This window comes from Falco naumanni, chromosome Z (assembly GCF_017639655.2).
Source record: "Falco naumanni isolate bFalNau1 chromosome Z, bFalNau1.pat, whole genome shotgun sequence".
Lineage (NCBI taxonomy): Eukaryota > Metazoa > Chordata > Aves > Falconiformes > Falconidae > Falco > Falco naumanni.
In genome coordinates, this window is record NC_054080.1 from 82,467,070 (window position 1) to 82,490,748 (window position 23,679).

Below are 23,679 nucleotides of genomic sequence, written 5' to 3' on the forward strand. Positions count from 1 at the left end.
GATTTAACCTCCTCAGGATTTGCGAGGAACGAGGGGGATACTGAGAGAACAACACTGCGACACATTCAGACACCAGGGGTGGCTGAAACCGCTTTCAGATGCTGGCAGTGCTGTATTCATGTGGACGATCTTCTACACAGTCATATGCTCAGGGGTGACACCGTGCTTGGGACTGAGACCTTCTGCATGAAGACAAGTTTCGCCCAGGAAAGCCCTGGCCAGTGGGGCATTCCACATGATCAGGAAAACACTGGAAGACTATGGCTGCAGTCTTCAAAAGCTGACTGACTTGGGCACGTCTCCCTTTATTTCTGCAGATCCACAAGGCACTTCCGGAAACTCCACTCAATCTACTTCCAAACAGTTTTTAAATAACCAGAGGCACAGGATTTCTGCCATGAAACACTCCCACACATTATTTGTGAATTAAAATACTTCTAAGAAAGTATTCTTGGGGATAAATTTCCCCAAGTTCTTTTCTTAGTGGAGTAAGCACAGCATTAAATAACAGGGAAACTCAACTATTATCTCATAGTTTTCTTTTTTTTTATTATAGACTTTTTATCCACATGAATGATAAAGAAACTACAACAGAGTTAAATACCTTTTTTTGATAACAGTGATTATATTCTTAATTACACTCAATATTAAATTGTAAAATATTTCCAGAGGAGTACAATCGTAATTCATACAGCAGGCAAAATACCGGAGGAGGAAAGGGCCGAGGGAGGGGGGTATGAGAATTTCCAGTCTGCTTTTAAAAAGCACTGTGTATGGCTAACACTGCTCTATCCATCCATCCATCCAAATGTGGTTCTGGCCCATCCGGTAAGACGCGCATTTCTTTCCGTAAAACAATCACTATTCAAAAGCAAAAGATGAACTGGCAGATGTTGTCAGTGTTTGTGGTGTTGAAAGGATCGGCAGTTCCTTCCACAGCTTATCTGTAGGATTCATCGAAAGCATTTTCTCTATCAAGTTCAGTAGTCCTTCTAAAAACACAAAGACTTAAACTTTGGTACCACCAAAAAAGATCCAGGACAGGCATTTTTTTTTTTATTTTTTTTTTGTTTTGTTTTTACTAATAAATGGCTGCTACATTCTATTTTACATGGTTGTCCATGATGCTTTGAGGTCACTTGTCCTCGGGTTCAGACGAACCTGATTTTTTTGTTTTTTAAATCCCCAAGCCCTTCCACTTTCTCAGTCCTTATATAAGTCAGACTTCTGAGTGGCGGGTTATAACTCCCAAGGTAACAGCTGCAAAGGTTCCTGTGCTTCTGGGAATAAATAAATAAATAAAAGAAAGAAAAAAAAAAAAAGAAAAGAAAAAAAAGAAAACATGAACACTAAGCCCAAATTTGAGATTTATTTACTCACAGATTTAGGACATTTATTTACAATCCTTGAAAAAGGGATAGACACAAATCACAAGCTCCAGAAGCATCCTCAGACACTTTGCTAGTTAGTACCTGTAGAGTCAAGTGGAAATACTCACATTAAAGATGAAGTGCAAATTGTGACCGACAGAAGTACGACTAAAAACAAGAGGAACACAAAGCCCAACAAAGGTAGCTGAGAAACACAGAGCATTAATTGAGTGGTTGCTCCACAACACACAAGGTCTTCACCCCCTTGGTGTATTGTGCGGGTATGTATGTGCATACACATTCCTTCTTGAGGCAACTCTTTTCTGCTTGGCACATTGAGAATCTGAAATTGCTTCTGAACAATATAGTTGTGATTCTCTGCTTGACTGATTTAGCTTAGCAGTTAAGTAACAACTAATCTTTCAAAAGCACTAGGGCCTACTTAGAGAAATCCCTGTTGTCTGCAGGGATGGTGTGCCACTGGAAACAAAAACAGCGTGAGAAACACATCCATCCTTCACACTCTCGGCAAATAAGCAGGAAATGCTCGTAGCCGTAATGCCAGCACCTTCCTTGCAGGGACTGTCAGCTGATGAAAACCTGATGCTGGGAACTAAACGGTGCAGTTCATCTGATGCTGCCATCCTCAGGCAGACTTTTATCGTAGATCAGTGCTTTGGATGAGGCGCTTAGGGCAGGACCCGCTGCTTTCTCATCTGGGGAGGCATACTGTTTTATTCAGGATATTAATATCACTGAATTTATTTTAAATCAGTGCTCAGATTAATGTAGACTCAACTGGAAAATGCTGGCAGCCAGTAAGAAAGTATGAACAACAGGGCAAAACAGACCAACTTGATGCTTAGATTAATCTCCTTATCTCAGCAGGCAGAGCTCAAGGCCACAGATACTGGTTATCCAGTTACTCTATACTTACTCCTAATGTTTTTATTTTTAAGTATCTGCTTCTTTCCTAGCTCAGGCAAACTCCATCATCGATACTATCAAACCCTTCTCAGACACACCAGATTTTCTCTTGAATACCTCTACTTTGTGCATTACTGAAGTCTTTGCATATGAATAGCTCTTTTTTCCTAATCCATCTACTTCACCTCCGGGATTTTTTTCAGTGAATGCACAAGCCAGATTTTGTGGCATAACACTGTACCAGGGCTACCAGCTCTTTGCCTCTCTGCCTCTAAGTCCTAATCCTCTCATTTTACCAGAAAAAAAGAGAATGGCATTTACGTGTTAAGGCTTTAGCACCCAAAACTGGAATCTTCCAGGCCACTGATGATGGAGATGGTGTTTCTCCTAACTGAATGCTTCTAAAAAACACTCCTGAAAAATGCAGCATTGGGTTTAGGAAGACACTGCCCATGGGCAGCAGAGTAACTGCCATCTGCAGGAGACTGAACTACAGAAGACAGTGTAGTTCCGTAAAGCTCCCAAAACATACTGCTCTTTCTGGGAGCTGAAGAAGCTCCATTATGAGCAGAAAACAACAACACTACCAGCCCATGTGTGAACTTTCACTGCACTGTAAATGCCAAGGTATTTCCCTCCTTCCACTGAAGGTACACGACCTTCACACCACTTCCCAGTGCCAGAGAGCAGAAGCAGGTGCTCAGGTGATTAGGCCTGGCTTCACCCAGTGGTCAACTCTCAACACTACGTCCTACACCAGTGAAGCCTCGTAATTAGTGTGATGTGTTAGTTATTATCAGCTTTAGACCATAGCACAACGCCTCCCCCCAGACACAGCTTTTTGACCAGAATCAGTAACATCAAGCGACAGAACAATCCTCTTAATTCTTGCAATGGCTACTAAGAAAAACACAGCGGGCAGATTAGGTAGAATAAAGCCCCTTCTTTCACAAGCTTACCTTTAGCTTTTGCTGAGGTGTGCACCCAGCTTCTCTTTTCTGATCAAGCTTGCTGCATAGGGAATCTGCAATGACACAGAAAAAAAGCCACTGCTTTAAGCCAGGGTTTGGCTAACAAAACATCCAAGCCAGATCCCTGCAAATGAAATGTTTTTTTCGCCTCCTTGAATCATTTCAGCCAACAGCGCCATAAATTAAAAGGATTCAACTCTTTACAAAACCACAAGAATGTCAAAGCAGAAATAAAATAAAAATGGCCCAAATTAAAACAGCAGATAGATCTTAAAAATCCAACATAAAAGATGCCTTCTGATGTTTTCTTTGTATCAGTTGCTGATGGCAAGTAAGGCCACCACCCCTTCTGCTACTTGTGAGATGACAAAAATCAGTTGTCTGTAACAGAACAGGCAACACAACACCGATCTCTCCACAGTCGAAACAGCACGCTGGGAGTATGAGACTTCATGTATTTATATCACCATAATTAGGAAGTTCATAATAGTTATCTCTGACTTGCACCAATCTGAAGGAAGCCACTGAAGTGGAACAAATAATTAAAGAAAAACAGAGAACACAGGCATATTAGGGAACATAGCTATATTTAGAAACAAAGTGGGATGATGTGCTCACTGGCTACTGGGAATACACTACAGGGCCGCTCTCTTTCAATGCTGGGCCTTTAAAATGCAACAAAACGAAATTGCTCTGAGACTTCTCCATAGCTTGGAATCCAAGTCACTACAAGTTCACTGTTCTTTGATGCTGCCTTTTGAAGGACTGTTGGAGGCATTCAGATTAGGATCAGAAACTCTATGTCCCTACACTCCTAGGTGCTGCTGCACACCCAGGTGACCTGCATCTGCTGTTAAGCACTCGGGAATACATTCACAAATAACATCAAATATGTTACTGCCGGCTGACAAATAGGCTGGGCTGAAGTCAGGAGCAAGGCCTTAAGCTGCAGAACCAGCAAAAGGAACAGACAGCCAAACGCACAGAGTTCAAGCAACCTGCCCCACACACCTAGTAACATACCAGAAGCATGTGAATTTGCATCCATATCCACCGATCATAAACCTAAGGTGCATTCTTGTACATCCCTGTTTTGGATTTAATTCTATTACGCCCACAATGTGTAAGGACATTTGTATGAATTGCGCTTCGCATGTCTCTGGGCTGGTGTAAAGCATAGTATCTACAATGACATCGAGAGATGTATCCACCCCTGCCTACCTTAATAAGGAAGAGAGCAGGAAAGGCTCAGGATGAGAGGAAAGAAAGGGGCATCTGCAGCTCAGGAACTAACCCTTTCATCTCTCAGGAAAGGAGGTCAATCTGATTGAAAGCAGCAACACCAGGAAGCAGCAGTGTCTGCAAAGACGAGCTGTCTGACTGAAAGCAGAAGCCTTGCATGAGGGCATGCTGCTTCCCCCACTATGCAGCCCTGGGAAAAGGGAAATGTGCGTGCACAAACGGAGAGGCCCAAAATACTGACGACCTGAAAAGACCCACGATCCAGGTGTTTTATCTGACTGCTCTTATAGCCCCTACACTTGACAGCAGCTAAAAGGTATCATCAGGGAACCCTGCTTCCAGATGCCCCAAAAAACCAGCTCTCCCCTCCACCAGCTCCTTGAACAGAGCTGCCTTCCAGGGCACGGTGTTTGCAAAGGCTGGAAAACTCCCCTCCAAACTGCAGCAGAGAAGAGTATACGAAGAAGCTGTTTTACCTGGTCACCCATTTCCATGGTTTAGATTTGAAAGGGAGCCACAAACAAACTGCCTGAATAAGCACATTTCATCTTAGACCTGTGATGCTTCACCAGCTGCTTTCTTCCTCTCTCCCGCTCACAACGGCCAATAAGCAACATCGGCTTGCATGGCCGCCAATTATATAGGACATCTCCCAAGCTGTACTGACCTAGATAATACAACGGGGGTACGTTCTGTCAGAAATTAACTGTTCTTAATCCACTTCTCTGCTATATTTGGCACATCAGCGTCTTTTCAATGTGTGTTGGTTTATCCATTCTCCTGGTAATAAATGAAACTGGGAGAGATGGGTGTTCAATAGGGAAATGACTACCTTCCTGCTGAGTTAAATCACCTACAATGTCATCTTCTACTTTTGTCATTGGAAGAGTGTTTGGTAACTCCGGTGCTGCAGTGGAATAGTATTTAGGGCTCTTCGTGACAATACCGTGGATGCACAAAAGGGGACTGTAACTGCTGTGATGAAGATAGGATCAGCACTTAAATAAGCGTGAAGATCCAACACATAGCCCTTATCAAAGGGTGTACACCGCTGCCAACAATAACAGAAGTGCAGACAGTTCGGCTTTAAGTAGCAAGCAATTTGTTTCTTATGACTAAACCCACATTAATAGAAATATATCACAATGGGAGCAGACCTTTAGGGTGCAGGAGAAAGACACAGTGTCCGTATGGCATTTCTCTTGGGGCTTTTTTGTCTTAGGCTAGCTCTAGTCTGGTCCTGGGTACTGATCACCTGTTAAGAGTGAGAGCACACTCCTAAGTGCATTCCTGGAACGCATCCTTGTTTGCTTCATCTGGAAGCAATCCAGTTTGCAAGCTCTGAGTCTGCTCCACAACATGAACCACAGCGCAGGTAAGTGGACGTCAAAGAAGCTTTGGCACACTATCCTCTTTTGGAGACTTCACCTTTGCATCCCATCTCTAGGTAGGGCATGCAACGATACAGCACCGTGACTTCTGTCACTTGAGAAGAGAATCTTCAGTACCCCAAAGCACTACTACCTGATGTGTATCTACAGGTATTATTTAAATAATTCTCATTTCCAGAGAGCATGCTTGAGACCCCAAGTCAGAACACCATCCAGCCAAGACAGCCTTTCCAAACACAAAGCATATTTATGCAAGAAAGGAGAAAGATGTGCAGCTGAACTGCCACTGGAAAATTACAGGCTCTGCACACACTGTGCTTTTGGATAGAACAATGCATGGGATTATCCAGAAGTAAAAGCATGCACTGAGCCTCTTGACAGCCGGAGGAGGAATGGAAGTGCCCTACACCGCGAGTCTCCGCTGTTGCCCTCTGAAAGTATTTATAGCTGTGTGGGCAGAGTCCAGAGATTCGTCCCTCCTGGGCAGGCGGTACTGCACAGGATGCAAGGCAACAGAGAGCCATGGCTGGAGCACACAGTGTCTCCTCAGCGTATTTTTAAGTACTGGAGCACAATACCACAGAAAAAGGACTTTGCACACAGGCAATGGCACAGGCTGGCTTGTGGCTCTCCGGTACATACACATTCATTTTTGATCAGAATTTCTGCAGATTCTAAAGGAAGAGAAGCTTTTAGTTCTGTCTTTAATAGCCATCAATTCTACAAAGCATTCCTTTTCTTTCTCCAGAATTTACCGGAGAAAGGGGCACAGCTCCACCCTATTAACCCAAGGCATACCCAGATGCACAGTCAAGATACAAGTTTTGCTCACCTGTCTTAAGAAAGCAGACAGTGGCAAATAAAATTCTGGTGAAAACAGTAACTGACAGTTCACTTTACTGTACACAGTCAGAAATGTGTACGCTACCTTTGGCATCAAAAGGACATATTCCCAACTTGTACCACTAAACCTGGAGAGGAACTCCACCAAAAATCAAAAGAATGTAACAGAACATAGAGAAGCACATCTGCAGTATCATCCCAACTGCTAAAGCACTTAAGAAATTAAAGAGAAATAAATATAAACATCTCTCTGGTTTAGAGGATGCAAGGTAATGAAATCTGCCGTGGGAGTCTGCAAAACGCAGTGTAAACAGTTCCAGAAATGCTCTTTTACCTGCTACTATCTCACATGTCAGTAGACATGCCCTTCAGCGCAAGATGCAGCTCAAGAAATGCAAAAGCCATTCTGCCGAACGAACATTTGCATTTAACATTCTTGTCAAGGTCAATCAATCCAGCTGGACCACTTTAAGCAGCAGTCCAAAGACTCCCAGTAAAGCACTGCTACTTATTTCCGCTTTTGGAACATGGAGTGACATGCAGGCAGTGACCAAGACCTCCGCACACAAAAATGTGGATATTCCATGTTTGTATAGTGAATACATTAGTAGTACAAACCACCTACTTTCCATATACAATCTAAAATAGGAATTAAACCTATTGGTGCTTTTCTTAATTACAGTAGGACCCAGAGGAACATCATCTCATACCTCTGAAGATCCACCTACATTACCACACTGTAGACTTTTTTCCGTCTTTTAAACACACCTCGTGAATCTTTAAAGACCAGGGTGAATGATGATGCAGAGGTAGATAAAATCAGTTTCGCATATACATAGTTCCTGATTTATTTTATTCTCTGCCTCTGAAGAACAGAGATGATTCAAAGCAGCACAGAGTAGAAGGTCATCAAACATCAGAGCAGTTCCAGCTGGATCCAGTTCTGAGCTCTGAACATTATTATCATCAGGCTAGTGAGGAGGAATTCAGTTCACAGGAGTATAAATAAATTTTAAAAACCCAAACCAACACCTTCCACTTGAGCTGGAAAGACAAAGGAGTCTGAGTAATTCACATTTTTAACATGCCTCAAAGACTTGCTACCTTTTACCCTTATGGAAAATGAATGGGATTGATCACTACCTGATCTTAGTTATCTACACTACAATGGCAGAGCGACAAACACCACCTTAGCTTTTCCTGATGGATAGGTTACAGCTGTGGCCAGTGCTTCCTGGGAACCTACAAACTACTTGTAAGAGACCAAGGAAATTAAGAAAAGCTAACCTGTTTGCAGGAGGCTTAAAGTTACTGCTTGGTGTTCTACTCCTCTGTGGCAACGTTTTAGACGGGCTTACAAAAACATAAAAGGATAAAAATCATCACATTGGGAATGCTGCTTCTGATCTTTTTCTCCCACCAGGCAGCTAGGAAAAAAGCTGTGCTTTTTAAATTTGATCCACTAACACTGTTGCTCAGAAGACAGTATCAGAGAGATAGAGAGTCTCAAGCAGAACCTGACTCAGTACATTGTTAGGCTGTCTGGGCTGTCCAGACAGACGAATTCTGGTCACACTGGAAAGAAACTGAAAACTAAAAAGGCGGGTGAGCTCTTCTAACGCCATACCACATGTGCCGTGTTAGAATCTACCCCAGCCTCCTCGGCAGTGATTTTTTCTCAGCGGCCCTTTCTGTACAGCTTAATAAAAAAAGTTAGATCCATGCCTGAATCCGTATGTTAAATCTGTATTTTACATACAGCCTCCAAGTACATACATGGGACTTAGCCAATATGGGAGACAGCACTGTGAAGGAGGAGGAAGAGAAAAATGCATTCAGTGATTTAAGATCCATTTTCTTGTTAAATACGATGCTCAGCTGCTTCCCGGCACTTGGATCAGCGCTTGGCACAAACAGGTTGCAATGCTTCCTGGTAGCCGCTCCAGACACTAACTCCTTTCTCAACAGAAATTGCTGATGGCCACACATTGTCCCACTGCTCCAGCTACCTACCAAGCCAGGTTATGTCCAGAGAAGCCAACATCCAGTGCAGATGATGTGACAGCACAGAACCCACCCCCCACCTTCCCAATGATCTGAGCTTTACTCCTGACTTTCAGGAAGCCAGATTTTTTTTTTTTTTTTTTTTTAAGTCCAGAGCGGGCAGAGCAGTAAAATAAAACCCCAGTGATTAAACACGGCTTTAACGGCGGCTGCCTGGTACCGAGCCCGTGCGGCGGCCCGCAGGCGCGGGCGGTGCAGTGCCGGCCGGGGAGCAGCAGAGGGCCCCCGCAGCCCGCGCCAGCGCCCCCCGAGCTGCCACCCCACCGCGCGGGCCCTCGCCACGCGTGGCGATTCATCGTCACCTTCTGCATTGCAGTTTCACAACGTCACCCAAAAACCGGGTGACAAAAAGCGTGACACTCTGCGTTCGGTACCGGCTAGGCACTAAGCAGTACCATCAAGTAGTTCCTTCCATACAGCAGGTTACAGCGGGCCTTGGCACTAGAAACTTTTGAAACATATTTGGTTAATTTTTTTCACGCTTAGCTTCACCTTGTTGTATTCCAGACATTTCTGATATATCAAACACACTAAAGCAGTTTATTTTAAAGTCTGACTACTCAGTTAGGCAGCTTGAAGAATTCCAGTTCAGGGTGAGTGAAACCATCGTTCTGGCAAAACCTGCCTCTGGTACCCATTGTTATAGAGATGCCTTCATGATCACGCACAAGTCTTCAGGAAGGACTAATTTAAATTGTATAATCCTTAAGTGGTGAGAGGAGCCAAAGAAAACTGACTCTCTGCATTTATATTGTTTGTAAAATTAAAAAAAAAAAAAAAAGGCAATTAAGCCAAGTCCTACAGCTAGTTATACAAGTAAATTTTGAGTATAATACTACAGAAGTATATACCTATGAAGCTGTAAGTAAAATTAAAGTATGCATTAAACACTTCTGCTTTTCTCTTTGCACTTTGGTGTTAACAAAATTAGGTGTGGGCTGCTCTGTTAAAACAATAGTATAGAGTCCCAGGTACATACCAAACAACACAACCTGCCCCTGCTAAAAACGAGTCAACAACAACCAAACAAAAACCAACCAAGTCACCATGCTTTTTGTGTATTCTGCACCAAAAGCTTTAATTCATTCATGTGATAACCCAAGAAGGCCAAAAGAGTTCTATTGTTAGCACATTCAGCTCGTTAACATTAATTCTAGATCTAATCATACAAGACGTATTCACATGAATGAATTAAAGTACCTGCAGGCACAGTCACATCAGAAGTGCTGACTCCATTTCAGTTATCAACAAAAACATCACTGAGGATTTCTGCACCCATCTTAAACAAACACACTTGTTATTTGCAGCACTTTCTCAGTTCTTCATATGCAAACATCCTTTTATCCATCTCACTGACACACAACCTGCCTTAAGATATCAGCAGGGATACACAAATGTGAGCATAAAGACTTACTGATGATTTGCCAACCTTTCTATTAGTAACAGTTAAACTCAGGAAGCCACAGCCAGTGAAGAAGTCCTGAATTGTTGGTGCAGTACATTAAATGTTGCAATTACTCTCTATAAATACATTCAGCCAGCTCTGTTCAATGATTAAATGACTATCAGTCTTTCTGTAGCCTGCATCAGCAAGTGAAAAGGGTGTGAATTACATGATTGTGTTTCTTTTCCTGTCCAAGCAAAAATACTACACTGAACCTTGTGATTTCTCCACTTCTAATTCAGAAAAACCACCACAGTTGGCTCCCTGGCAGTCTGGGATATCCAGGTTCAGAAACAACTTCACAACTGGGCCACAAAGTGAACAGCAGAGATGATCCGTTCTCCTCCTGGGAGGGAGAGTTAGTGAGCTCCAAGTTCAGCTGACACAAGAGATGAAGGCTGAACTGCGATCACAAACTTTGTGCTTGACTGTGCTTCGCAGTAGGAATCAGGTCACCTGCCTCAAGCCCAAAGCAGCAGGGGAAGTACTTTTCAGGATGTCATCCTAATCACCACCATCTGTGTCAACGCAATTCACAAATCAAGCCAAACTCCTTGTCTAGCATTAGGAGACAAACGGGAACACAGCAACAACTGGACACATTAAAGGAAAAGAGTGGAAAAACCAGCAGCAAAAACTCTCCAAAGATATTCTGGACTTGAAATTCCTGCATAAACAACTTCCTTCAAGAACCCTCCATCTCTCATTGAAATCCCCAAAGTCAGCAGGAACGTTCGGCAGCTCTAAAAATAAGGCCGCTCCTAAATGCCCCTAAACAAAGGTGCACAAGTTTGACAATCCTGGCCTTCAGCTTTATTTTTATGTCCTAACCCACCAATTAGAAAATGACAGTACCAGAAGGCTGGACAACGCCTTCTCTGCATCATGGTGTGTGACAAGCACAAGGAAAATTTAGATGCTTGAGCACAAGGCTTATTCAGTTATGTGGGGGGATATTTGGCAAGCCTGCCTGCCTCAAAAAACCCTGTTGAATACCATCAGACTGATCACACAAAAAACGTCAGCAAAACAAGCATTAGATGATAGCTTCCCATTTGTTACAATGCCCTGCTCTTAAAACTACACTAAGCGAGACCTGAGTAAAGAAACAGCTTCCCGTACTCCACTCCACACTTCTACCGGATTAAGTATGTCAAGTTTTCAAAACACCGTAGTTGTACACAGTGATCTAGAGCTGCGCTAACACACACATGCGTGTGCAAAATCCCTTGATTTTAAAATAACAAGCAAGAGACTAAACAACATGTGCCTGCACTGAACTGTGTTTTGGCAACTTGATCCTTTACTGCTGAGTTAAGCACTTCTAGTGGCTGCAATTCGAAAAAGACACATCCTAAGGTTTATTTGCCAGTAAGAAGCTGGCCTCGCGCAGATTCCCAACTGAGGGCTGAAATGCACCCCTTGGCAACTCGTACAAGGTAGAAACATGTAATTGCTTAAGGTTTACTGATTCAGTCCTCACGATTCTCTCTGAAGAAGCACTTCTCGGTGTTGAGGCAACAAATTTCATTTAGCCGAAACATGAAGATCCATCTGGTTACTGTATGAAAGTAAATCTCCAGGTAATTAAGACTCTAAACCAGCTGAGAACCGCATGCTTACGTCTTGCTAAGAACATGACCTCTGTAACAGTACATCCACATGGCTCACAGAGCAAACGTTTGAGGAGTGCATTTAAAAAACATAAAGCAACCATTCATAACATTTTTAGCAGAGAAGGCAAACTTACAATTTGTAGCTGCTGTACCATTTCTTCTCTGTACGCCAGTTCCCGCTTCATCTGATCTTGAAAATTATCTATAACAGAGGGAAAAAAAAAAGTCGATGCAGTAATTAAAACAGAGACCACACGGCAGAATTCATATAAATCAAACCAAATCACTACTAAGGAACCATGAAGCACTACAAAAGCCCTTCACCCAAATAAAGCATGTGCCTAATAAAAACTTAACTTGTAGGAGACACTACAGACAACAGAAAAACTATGGAAAAACTATTATTTAGCTACTTCCCCAACTACGAAATTTAGGCTGTCGAGTTTCTGTTGCTGGCATTATTTCCACAATTATCCTCTCAACGGAGAAAACTCTGCAGTCATTAGTCAAACTTCTATCAACACTGAAGAGAAGAGCAAAAACTGCTGTGTTTTGCTTTGGCATAAATCTGTTGACATCAATAGCGACATCCAACATGTGAGAAGACGAAGCACTCAAGGATGCAGGATTTGATTTGTAGTTTGTAACATAGTGCTGACAGCTTTGAATAAACCTCAGACTAAAGCTCCACAAACAGTGATGTGGAACTCAGAAGGGGAAAAAAAAAGTATTTGAAAGACAGATCCTGAACAGCTGGGTTACAGCATAGGCCAGCCTTCCTACTCTAGTTGCTCCTCCTTCCCTTACTTTCCTCCTCAATAATCATTTCAGACAAAAATTAATTTGGTAGAAGATTAACTGCTGGTCTGTGTTCCATAACACTGCTGCTGGAGCAGGGGAAAAAGAAAAATATAAGCAGAACAACTGATAAGCAAACAACTTGGAGAGTTGCATGTTGGAGACTTGAGTGCAATGATGGACTATCACATGGAAGAGAAAAGAAAACTCACTCAACCAATATCATTTTGACCCAGGAAACAAGCCTGTCCTGGACCACAGAAGCAGCAAGGTGAACGCCACCGCAAATCAGTATGGAGCACCTCAACACACAGAACTCGGAGAAGGGAACTACAAGGTCAAGGCAGCTAAAAATGATTTATTTACAACTAACCAATTCAAAGAGTTAAACAGTCGTGCTGGTTGCTGGGACACTAGCCCAGGACTCAGGAAGCCTGGGGTCAATACCTGCTCTACTGGACTCTGCATGTATGTCTCCATGCCTCCTTTCATCACCAGTACAGCAGGAATAATAACATTGCCTCATCGGACAACTGCATTGGGAGGATCAGTGGATTAAATGACTGCGGGTACTTCGATAGCACAGAAATGGGAGTCACAGAAACACCGACATTGCAATGGAAAATCTGAGTGCAGGTGAGAACGAGCGGCTTCTATTAATACTCTGTGTGCTGCCACAGCGCTGGGAGCTCACCCACTCCCAAACCAGCTGCACAGCCTCGCCATGACTTTTCAACCCCAAAAGCAGGAGCAAGAAGGCAGTGAGCAGCCGTGGCATGACAGAGTGGAGAGGAAGGATGTACCTCACCTGCAGGAAAAGGGGACATGTCCCCCATCAAGTGTGGGCATAGAAATCGGCTAGAAGAAACTACAAGAAGGCAGAGCTCTGTCACACAATAATTCTGCCCTCTCTGAATGACAAGCAGAAGCTATTGTTTAAAAGGAAGGAGGCACTACGGGACGAGAAGAAAATAGCAACGGAACAAAGAGTGAGAAAATATGTCAGGCTGAAATTGAGTCCAGCAAGAATACAAGCACAGCTACATAGAAAAGGACATGACAACACTGACTAATAAAGTTCTTCAGACTTCAAATAAATGCCCACATAATTTTTCAGCCTATTCCTTCTACTCTAACTCGACCAGAAAAAAAACCCCAACAGAAATAAAGATGGTTTGCAATCCCCTCTTCCTAGCCCCCAAAAAGCCATGCAGTGTAAAAGGTGACCACCTCCTGGTCACTAAAGGCTGCTAGATCTGTGCTAGCTACTACTGAGGTCCTCCGAGTAGGCTATATGGAGATTTCTTCATTCTCTCCTTTTCCTTCCTGGAGGTATGTAAAAGGCATGTAGATGTGGCACTTGGGGACACGGTTTAGTGGTGGACTTGGCAGTGCTGGGTTAATAGTTGGACTCGATGATCTTAAAGATCTTTTTGAACCTAAATGATTCTATGATTCTATGACTGCCTCTTCACAGGCTCATCACCTCTCAGAACAAATAGCTCAGAAATCTTGCTCAGTCCTGCACTGCAAATGTCCAAGCTCACAGTGGAAATGGAGTGTTAATGGTAAGGATAGTGTTTTTACGCCAGCATTTATCTGAGTCTGAAAGCTTACAGACAAAGCTGTAAGCAATACCCAAGAGAAAGGATATGAATATTTAAATAGTTTTCTTAACACAAAATTAAATACTTTAACTACCCAGACTATGTCTCTGCTATTTTATTGCCACATTGTTAAATGCAGCCGGACAAAATAGATGCCAAACAACACCAAAGGTATAAACCGAAAGAAGGTTCCGGGAGAACACGCTGCCACCATGCACAGGTGCTCGCCTTTCTATCAGGACAGCAAATTCTTCAATTTTCTTCAAGTGATCTGATCTTTTTTGATTTGCTTCAAGTGATCTCTGCGTTGAGAGATCTTACAGGCAAAGGAAAGCCTCATCTGCAGCTTTCAATACAATAGCATATGAAAAATAAAGGTGCAAACAGCAGAAGACAAGGTCTGCTGTCTTACAAATCATCCCAAGTCCACATTTCAAGCAGGTACAAGAAGCCACAGAGAAGCATGCAGCATAGCACTGCTAAATCAGCTCGCAAATATCAGTTCTCATTTAACAGTGATTTCCATGAGGAAATCCACATGTGTTCATCCACATACAAGACTGCATAGCACTTGCTGTGGGTGGTGGTTTGATGCTATTAATGTGCAACACCCTAAACGTACTCGGTTCCAAATCCAAGATCCAAAGAAAGGTGTCTTTGGAGTTAACCACAGGTAACCCAACAGGAGCATTTTCTAGAGAGACACAGTATGACCTTCCACATCTCACATGTTGCCTCCCAGCTGAAACATGGATGATTTTTTCTCTTTTTTAAAAAAGGCTGAGAGGACTTAAGGACCAACAGATTCTTATTTATTCAGACAGCGGAAAGCACAGGAAGAACCACCGCCACCCTGGCAGTGTGTTCCTGTCCTCAGCAGCTTTAGGGACGGGACAGAGATCCGCTACCCCCAGACACGCAGCCTGATGCTGCAGTGAGCCAGACTGGGATATAAAGCCTGTTACCTGCCTGCTCTTCGCTCCCTCCTACAGCCTCAGGTGTCTCCAAGCCATGATAAATCCATCAACACAATTTTAATTTTACCTCAGTTTTCCTTTAGTTGGATCTCCAAAGACTACTCTCCCTAGCTCCTCCCAATCCAATACCACCACAGGCAGTTAGTGACTTAGGAAACCTGACAAAACAAATAGTTTCTAATACCTGACCTAAAGCAGCAGCCCCGTTCAGCTGGAAAAACCTGGAACAGACCCCATTTCTTTTGCTAGAATACATACTGCTCTGGAGGAGAAATTACACTTATCTTGGATTCTACACTTACTTGATTTACAAAGACCCTTTTTCTTGGTTTATTATATGTGGAGGAGGGGTGTTTTTTTGGTAAATCTAAATCTGTAAATAGGTTTTACGGTTACTTGTATGTATTGTTTATAGCACATTATCTGTTTTCTATTTTAATCCTGAAGAAAATTGACCACTACTTTGTGGTACTTTGAAACCACATATTTTTCAAGCTGTTATACACAGTTGCCACTTCCTTGGTCAGCCGTACGTGTTCTTTTCTTTTATTTGAATTGTATTTCATGTGGTTTAATTGCAGTGTTTATTTACATGGCAATGACAGAGCATTAATTTTACTGCAGAAGAACAAAAGGATAAATAAGTGACCTGAATGGCAAAACTCCAAAATGCCTTTTGGCCAATACCACACATCAGTGTTTTGATCTACACAAATTATTTGAAAATTACCTCACTCCAAACCCAAGTAATGACTGAATTTATACTGAAGGATGAGGTTATCCTCCTTTCATTAATCTCTGTATCACCTTAGGCAGATCTTCTCCTTTATGTAGCTGTCTACATCTTCCAGTATTTGGGCTAAGGATGGAGTCATTCCCAGAGTCATCACACTTCCTTGCTTCCCTGAACTTACCCTAAATGCTACAGAGAGGACAAACATATTTTTTAAAATAATAGGAAAATGCTGTCCATGTTCCCACCTTTTCCTGTGATGCGGGGAGGTGCAACACTTGCGACAGTGGGTTTTGGTTGACTTGCTTACCTCATGGGTACTGGCAATACTGGGGTTTGTCCCTGGAGTTTTTATGAAGGAACTCAGAGGACTAACAATACTGAGGGTTTCTGAACTCTTGAAGAAATTATGATGAACCAACACAAGGGCATTTTGCGTTGAGTGCTGGTCAGATATTTCAGTCACACAGGAGTTAACAAGTTAGCAAATGGCTGAAGAGAACGACAATTAGCCTGGGAAGGTTTTAACGTATATCTTGGCTTGCTGTGAGTCACGCAACTCCACAAGGCGCCATCCGCATATAGTCTCATGGGAAAACACAGACAAAAAGTGAGAGGTTTAGAAAGCAGAGTTTATAAAAAAAAGTAGTATCAACATTAGGAAAATACTGAATGGAGATGCTGCCAGACCTCCTTTGGACTTCACAAAGAAGCAAAATGCGGGTGCAAAGACACTTTTTCTTTTAGGTTGCATTTAATATCGACTGAGGGGTCTCTGGGCAGGCAGCTGCAGAGCCGTGACAGCCAGGCATGGGAAGCCTGCACAACAGTACTGATCTCTGCATGGTGCTGTATTACAGACAGGCAGAGAGCAATGGAGATGCTCTGATCACTCCTGCTCTGTAACACTACCTTCACTGCATGTTAGAGAGCCCTTACTGTGTCTTCTACCACGTCCTGATCTACGTGGGATTTTCTCTTGGAAGCATGTTTTCCCCTGTTGCTGCCAATGTAATTCAAAAGGTCTCAGTCACTTAAGTCTTTTCCCATATCCCTGTGCATGCAGTTCAACTTTCTGGCAGCTTTACAAAAAACCCAGCTAACTATCCATTTTGTTTCCTTTTATTTAACACATGCCCAGCACATTCTATCACCCCCGGCTCGCAAGCACCCTGTTCATCAGCCATGGTGAAAGGGTCATCTCAAATAGCCCACCTCAAGAGGAAAAATCCAACCAGGTATTTCTACTCCTTAAACACAAGCCAAATCAATGCTACAGTGTCAGCTAAAACCACCTAAAGATGACTATGAAGCATCTTGTCTTCAAAAGCCTCCAAGAAGACGGTTAAGACCACCGACATCACTGTATCCCGAGAACCCCCAGACATGTTTCTGTCTACTGTATTCAATGTTATCAAAAAGTTATCAAAACCAGTAAAACATTCACCAAAAGAGACATCCAGTTCCCTATTTTTCCTACAAAAACTTGCTTGGGCAGCCTGAGAAGCCACAGCAGAAGTGCCATCAAGCTCAGCAGACCTAAGCCAAAGATCCTGGCAACACAACTGGGAACATTCCTCTCCCATTTTAACAATGTGACACCACCCACCCACAAATAACACCAAAACCACAGATAAGTGCCTTACTGAAGACTGGGAAAGACGCATTTCCTTTCAACACCTGGAACTCCTGTTCTAGTCTCCTCCGTAAGTCGATCTGTTCAAACAAAACCTTCTGGAGTTCCTCTAACAAAGAGAAAAGAAAAGTGGTTTTCCTAACCTGTATAAATAATTCTTGAAAGAACCATTGCAGAGCAATTCATTACTATAAGACAAAATATTTAAGCAGTTAAAAAAAAAAAAAAAGTGTTGCATAGACCTACAATAGATTTTGTGCAGAAAGCCATGAATATAAATCAATGTAATATATTATTTTAAAGTATTATATTACAGTGTCATGTATTGATTGATATATATGCATTAATCTCAATTATATCCACCCAAAGGTCCATATATTATTCATATGTTACTTGACAAGCTTAAAATATGGTGCAGAACAAAAGTGCCCCCTATTATCCTCATATTCTATTAAAACAAAGAGCAGTTTTATAATGTAAGAGGCCCTTATTTGTTTTACCTTTCCCCATGTTTTCTACATCCTTCTTCAGTGAATGAGGTGAATTGGTTTCTTGCGTGTGTTCACCTTAAAAAAAGAGAAAGAAAAAAGTTATTGATTTACTGATATTGCTTTTTTTCAGTATTGTCCTTGCTATGCAAATGCTTCAGAGAATCTGGAGAAAAAAAAAGAGGAAAAAATTATACAGAAAGAGTAAGATTGAGGTTTATCTACACATCTCCACATATGCAGCACAAATGTTTGCAAGACCTGCGCTTGCTTCTAGTTTAGTGAAGTACCTACTCCAACCATGGCCTCCTGCAGACAAGACACGACATCTCCTTGATACATAGGAGAGTTCCTCTTGCACGTCATCTGCCAAACTGATCCCTGCTTTCTCTCTAACCCCTCTTGAAGATGCTCTCATCAGAGAATGACTAGGAGCAAGCTGAGAAAGGGGTAGAGCCTTCTCTACAGTCTCATCTCCTCTCCTCACAACAGGAAGTCCAAGCTAACTAGCTGAGCAGGACCTTGTTCCAAAAACGAAAGGCAAAATCCTTTCTGCACGAGCCTCTTTGCCTTCATCAACTCTTTCACTCATCACCTTCTAGAGCTCTATGGCATGTGCTTGTTGTAACAGGATATAATTCATATCCAGCTGAGATAAAATTGACTTTAGTGGTATCTGCATCTAAAGGATACACCCGTAAGGTCAACCAATTCAGAGACTTCCGGTTGCTCAAGTAACTTTTAATCACATAGCAGTAAAGAATTTTCTAGATAACAGAATTTGGCTGTTTTCAGATAGATGCATGCTACTTCTTCCAGCCTTTTCCCTCTGCAAGTAAAACAAAATAAATCTTCACAAGGTGTTAAGTTCACCTGGATGACAGTTTGACTTAAGTATGAACCTTCTGACAGGTGTTATTTTCATTATCCTCTGGAACTAGGGGAATTTTCCTGTAATTTCTATGAATGTGGTCTTGAAGCAAAAAGCTATGAAAAAATGTTTTTAGCAGAAAAAAATAGCTTTTTAGCAGAAATTAATTGGAGATTGTCTGTTATTTACAGCTGAAGTAGAAATGGACTCTCAATAATTATAAAAATATTTAGTAAATAACCAATTACTGAAATAATTGTACTAATTCTTGTTTTAGTCCGGCCAGTAAACACCTATCATTAACTCTACTGATAAGTAATCACAAGACATACATCTAAAGCAAGTCATGTCTTTATGTATTTGAAAGAAAGAATTATGGAGGAAGTATCTTGGGTTTTTTTGAAAATAGAAAGCCATAGCACTGAATAGGTCATCACACCACAGACAAGATAGCAGTTACTTAAAAAACTTGTGCTGTCACCATGCATTTGATAGCTGGTCATCACAATAAGCTAATTTTGAAGTTGAATTGGAAAGTCTTGTTTTAGATGCAGTCAGAAATCTTTCTGCAAAACATTTATTTCTGTTTTTCAAAATCAATGCATTCTTATATCTAGAGTAAACCTTGAAGTCACAGTATATGAAACATATCCAATATTCATGCATTTTAGCATCTGCTATCTCTTCATTCCTTAAAAAAAAAAAGCAACCATTCAGGCATACACATTTACAAAACCGATCTCCGGTGCCAGCAATTCCATTTTAAAAATCTGTTTACATAACACAGTAATTACAAAAATCATTTTTGTATGATATCTGATAAAAACAAACATTTTCTGCAGGTAAGTTGTCTCACCACACTAAAAGAAATAGCAAGCTTAAAAATATATCACCTTTTGGGCAGTGGTTTGAGGTGCTTCCATAATCTAAAATGGTCGGTTTTGGGGTTTTTTTTAGTTAAAATAATTGTGTTTTAAACAGGATTGCTAACAAAAGAAGTATTTTGTTAGATAAATTACGGTACACAAAATCAAAAAGAAGGCATTTAAGTTTAGAAAGGGTATTTATTGAATTATAAATACCAGTATATTTTTCCAATCAATGTCTTTCCTTGAAACATTTTTTTCTCAATGTTTTATATGCAATTTTGAGGGATAACAGACTCACAGACAGAAGGTAACTGGATTTTTGAAGGAGAGGAAAAGAAAGAGGAAGAGACTAGCTCCTAGCACAGAGCATGGCGGCAACATAGCTCTTTCCCACTTGCTCGGTTGAGCTTTCAGGGCCGTATCATTTCAGGCTGCCAACTCGCCGGGACTGAAAGAACTGCATCAAAATGAAAATAAGGGCATGCAGCATGAAGAGTAACTTCTCCAGCATCTGCAGCCACCCTGCTAAGCCACGGAAAAGGCTTACTATAAAATCCCCCATCCTGCCCCCCAAACAAGTAAACAACAGGATGGGACAAGTGAAGGTATTTAAAGGCAAAACCCAGCATATACGGTTTTAAAGACTAACTGCACTTTTAAACTGCTTTCTGATGTTCAGAAAAGCCTCAACATTATTATTAACTGTAATAATAATCAGATGGGTTTCACCTTTCCAGTCCCCTGAAAATGATAATCAGGAGCCTGCTCTTCTCCATTTTTCCATACTTCCCAGAGGCCTCATCATGTGTTGTGTACTCTTCTACCTTAATTGAAAGGGAGGAGGTATTGAATATTTAACCAGCTTCCTTTCTCTTAAATGTTAATTAAAAGCTAAATAGGTGTTTAAAAACAAACAAACAGAAAGCCCAAAGAATTTTAATCAGTCTAAGCAAAAATCACTTCCCCTTCTAATAGCTCCACCATAACTCTCTTGGGCTTTGCCTACACACAAACGTGGAGCAGCGTTTCAAACAGCAGCACTGAAAGCTGCGCAGCACCCCCGGTACGGACACCTAGGTTTTCTTTAAGAGGAGCCTATTTCAGTTTATGTAGAAAAATCAAACTACACCCCAACTGTCTGTTGGCTAGGGGGAAAAGGGGTTGAAGTATTTGTAGCCAGTTTAAACTGTCTCAGCTAAAGCTTCAGTACCTCTGTTCTTCCCAGTTAGCTCAGGTGCACGGACATTGTCATTCTGGAGTAACGGTACACGGGTTGTATTTTACACAAATGGCCTTTCTTAACCTGGAATGTGGACATCCAGCCACAAAGGAAAGCAGAAATGACATATGTGAGTAGACACATGTCAAATTACTTTATCAGTACTCTGAAAACAAGAGGTCCCAATCTGTACATTGACACCTCAGCTCTTGTGATGCCACCATTTAATTAGCTCTACAACCACTGCAGTAGTTAAGATTTAATTTTTTAACGTAAGAAATGAACAGAAACATTTCTAAATGTATTCTCCTCAAAAGAAATGCATATTGCCCTTGTCGTACAAAACCAAACCAGCCATAGCCAGGTTACCTCTTCATTCTGCGCCACCCAGAGCAATCTCCTGCGATCCTTCCTTGGGAAGCTGTCAAAGCGCTCTTCAAGAAGCAACTAAAAATTTCCACGCTGGCCCAGACAACTCAACTACATCAATGGGAAAGTGATTTGCCCAGCGCAGAGCTCTAGCTGACGGGGAATACAACTCCGCACTCCCGACTCTCAGCCCTGTGCCTTGTCCCCAACTCGTAGTAAGAACTGCAGAGAGCACATCTGCAGTGCCAGACCACACCAGCCAAAAAGACCCACTCACCTGTGTCTCAGCATCGGCCCTATTATTCCTGGACAGTACTGAAGTATTGCAGAGCACAGCGTGTCTGCCAGCCAGCTCTGCAGCTTGCTCCTACCAGGTGAGCTTTACGATTATGAAGCCCACAGCATCAATGATCTACCATAACTTATAACGTCCACTGTTAGTTTTAGCTGGAGAGAGCACTGTCTGCAGACAGAAAGACCACAGCAGTGAAGATGTCGGTATCTTCTGGATATAAATATATATATATATATTAGTTTTAAAAATACAGGCAGATGTGAATCCGCAGACTTTCAGTGCTCCAGAGGCTCCATCTGTATTTGAAATTAATTAATTACTTTGAGACACGCACAGTTCTTGTGTATGTCCTGAAGAAATTCTACCCTTACTGAAAATATTGACGCATCGTGCATATTCATGCCACTTTTGGGGGGAATAATCAGTAGGATAATCAGGACACGGGAAAATATGCCTATTTTAGGAAACTCAATAAGCATCTTTTAAGTGCTTTTCTGTACTGGGGCTGATACACCTATCTTCCAAGATCTGGAGCTTCACATGTTAATTTGCCCTGAAAGTGGTTTAACTTTAAAACAAACTAGCTCCTTTTTTGCACAGATAAAGCCTCATTTGTAACCTCCATTTAAAGTTTAAAACGCAAACATCCAATTAAAAAACATCCGCATTGAGGTACTAACGGATAGAGGAGAGAACAGCTTCAGGATTTCAAACCAAAATGTTCAAAAACTGTGACCAACTAAAAAATATGAAATATTTTAGAAAAGCAACATTTCAGTTGGCTTTTAAGTCTGAACCTTATGAGTACATCTAGGAAGTATTTCATAACTTTACTCTCGAAGCACGAGAGCTAGGAAATTTCTGATTCTTGGTTTCGTTTAAATGCGAGGTAATACTCTCACTAGATTGCAGAACATGGAGCTTAATAAATAAATAAAAACAACAAAAAACCCCCCACAGCTAATATTGTGAGCTTGCAAAAAATAAAGAAATTCAAGATTCCACCCTCTTTTAATAATTCTAAAAGAGCTCCTGAGCTCCTCTGTATTAACAGATGAGAAAAGAGACAGGAATAGTAAATTAAGGACCCAGTCCTACAGTCTGCCAGCAGTTTTGTCTGTCATGCAGATCCATGAATTTATACACAATCTTAACTATTACTGTGCAGTGCTGGGTCCCACATCTGAAACTTCACCTTGTCCTCCTCCATTTCAACTTTTCACTTTTTTGCTTTTTTGCAAACAACTTCCATAACAAAATGTTATGGAACATTTCATGTCATTTAACTTCTGGATCCAACGCTTTACCACTTATCCCAGTACAGACTATGCAGCCGGCCAGCCTGCTGCACATAAGCAACGCCGCGCTGTTTTCAATCCTCTACAAAGTACTGTAAATCAACAGTAACTGCATCAATATTTGCAGAGTTGTTCCGGATATATATTTAAGAGTAAACAAAAGAAGAAGCTGGCTCACCATTTCTAGCCTGAATTTTCCTGAAATGCTTGCCAAAGCGTCTTTTACAAATCAAAAAACCAATGATGGGGAAATGGTAACAAGACTTGAGAAGCTCACTTCTAGCTGTTATTAACACCCAATTTTAGGGCTCCCCGTTCTCATAAAAACAGATAAAAAATAGACTGGTTGAGGAACAGCTTGCAGAACTCAACTCTAAGAAATACGCAGTATTTGCAAGGCAGCCTTGCAACGCTGTGGTGTGCCAGACACACACAGCTCTTCTACCCTTCAACTCCAGCAGCTGAAGGAGGGCTGGGATGGCAAGCTGCAGCTTTCCCCCACAATGGACCAGTTCCGTAAGTTAGTCCCAGTTACCTTGCAAAACTGCCGTGGGATTCTGAATAATTTCGAGCTCTTTCTGAGGACTGACAGAAAAGGAAGGGGGATTTTCACCGACAGTTTACTGGCTATGCAGGATGAACAGTTGCAGT

At 41.7% G+C, this 23,679-nt stretch overlaps 1 protein-coding gene across 1 annotated transcript in view; it reads right to left on the minus strand.

Moving 5' to 3' along the window:
- Positions 1–571: 571 nt before the first annotated feature.
- Positions 572–23,679, minus strand: part of SKOR2 (SKI family transcriptional corepressor 2) — a 28,404-nt gene continuing 5,296 nt past the window's right edge. The window contains 5 exon segments of the mRNA XM_040580920.1: positions 572–1,277; positions 3,257–3,321; positions 12,003–12,070; positions 17,630–17,728; positions 18,120–18,185. Of these exon segments, the coding sequence (XP_040436854.1) occupies positions 3,259–3,321; positions 12,003–12,070; positions 17,630–17,728; positions 18,120–18,185 (296 nt within the window). The 3' untranslated portion in view covers positions 572–1,277; positions 3,257–3,258.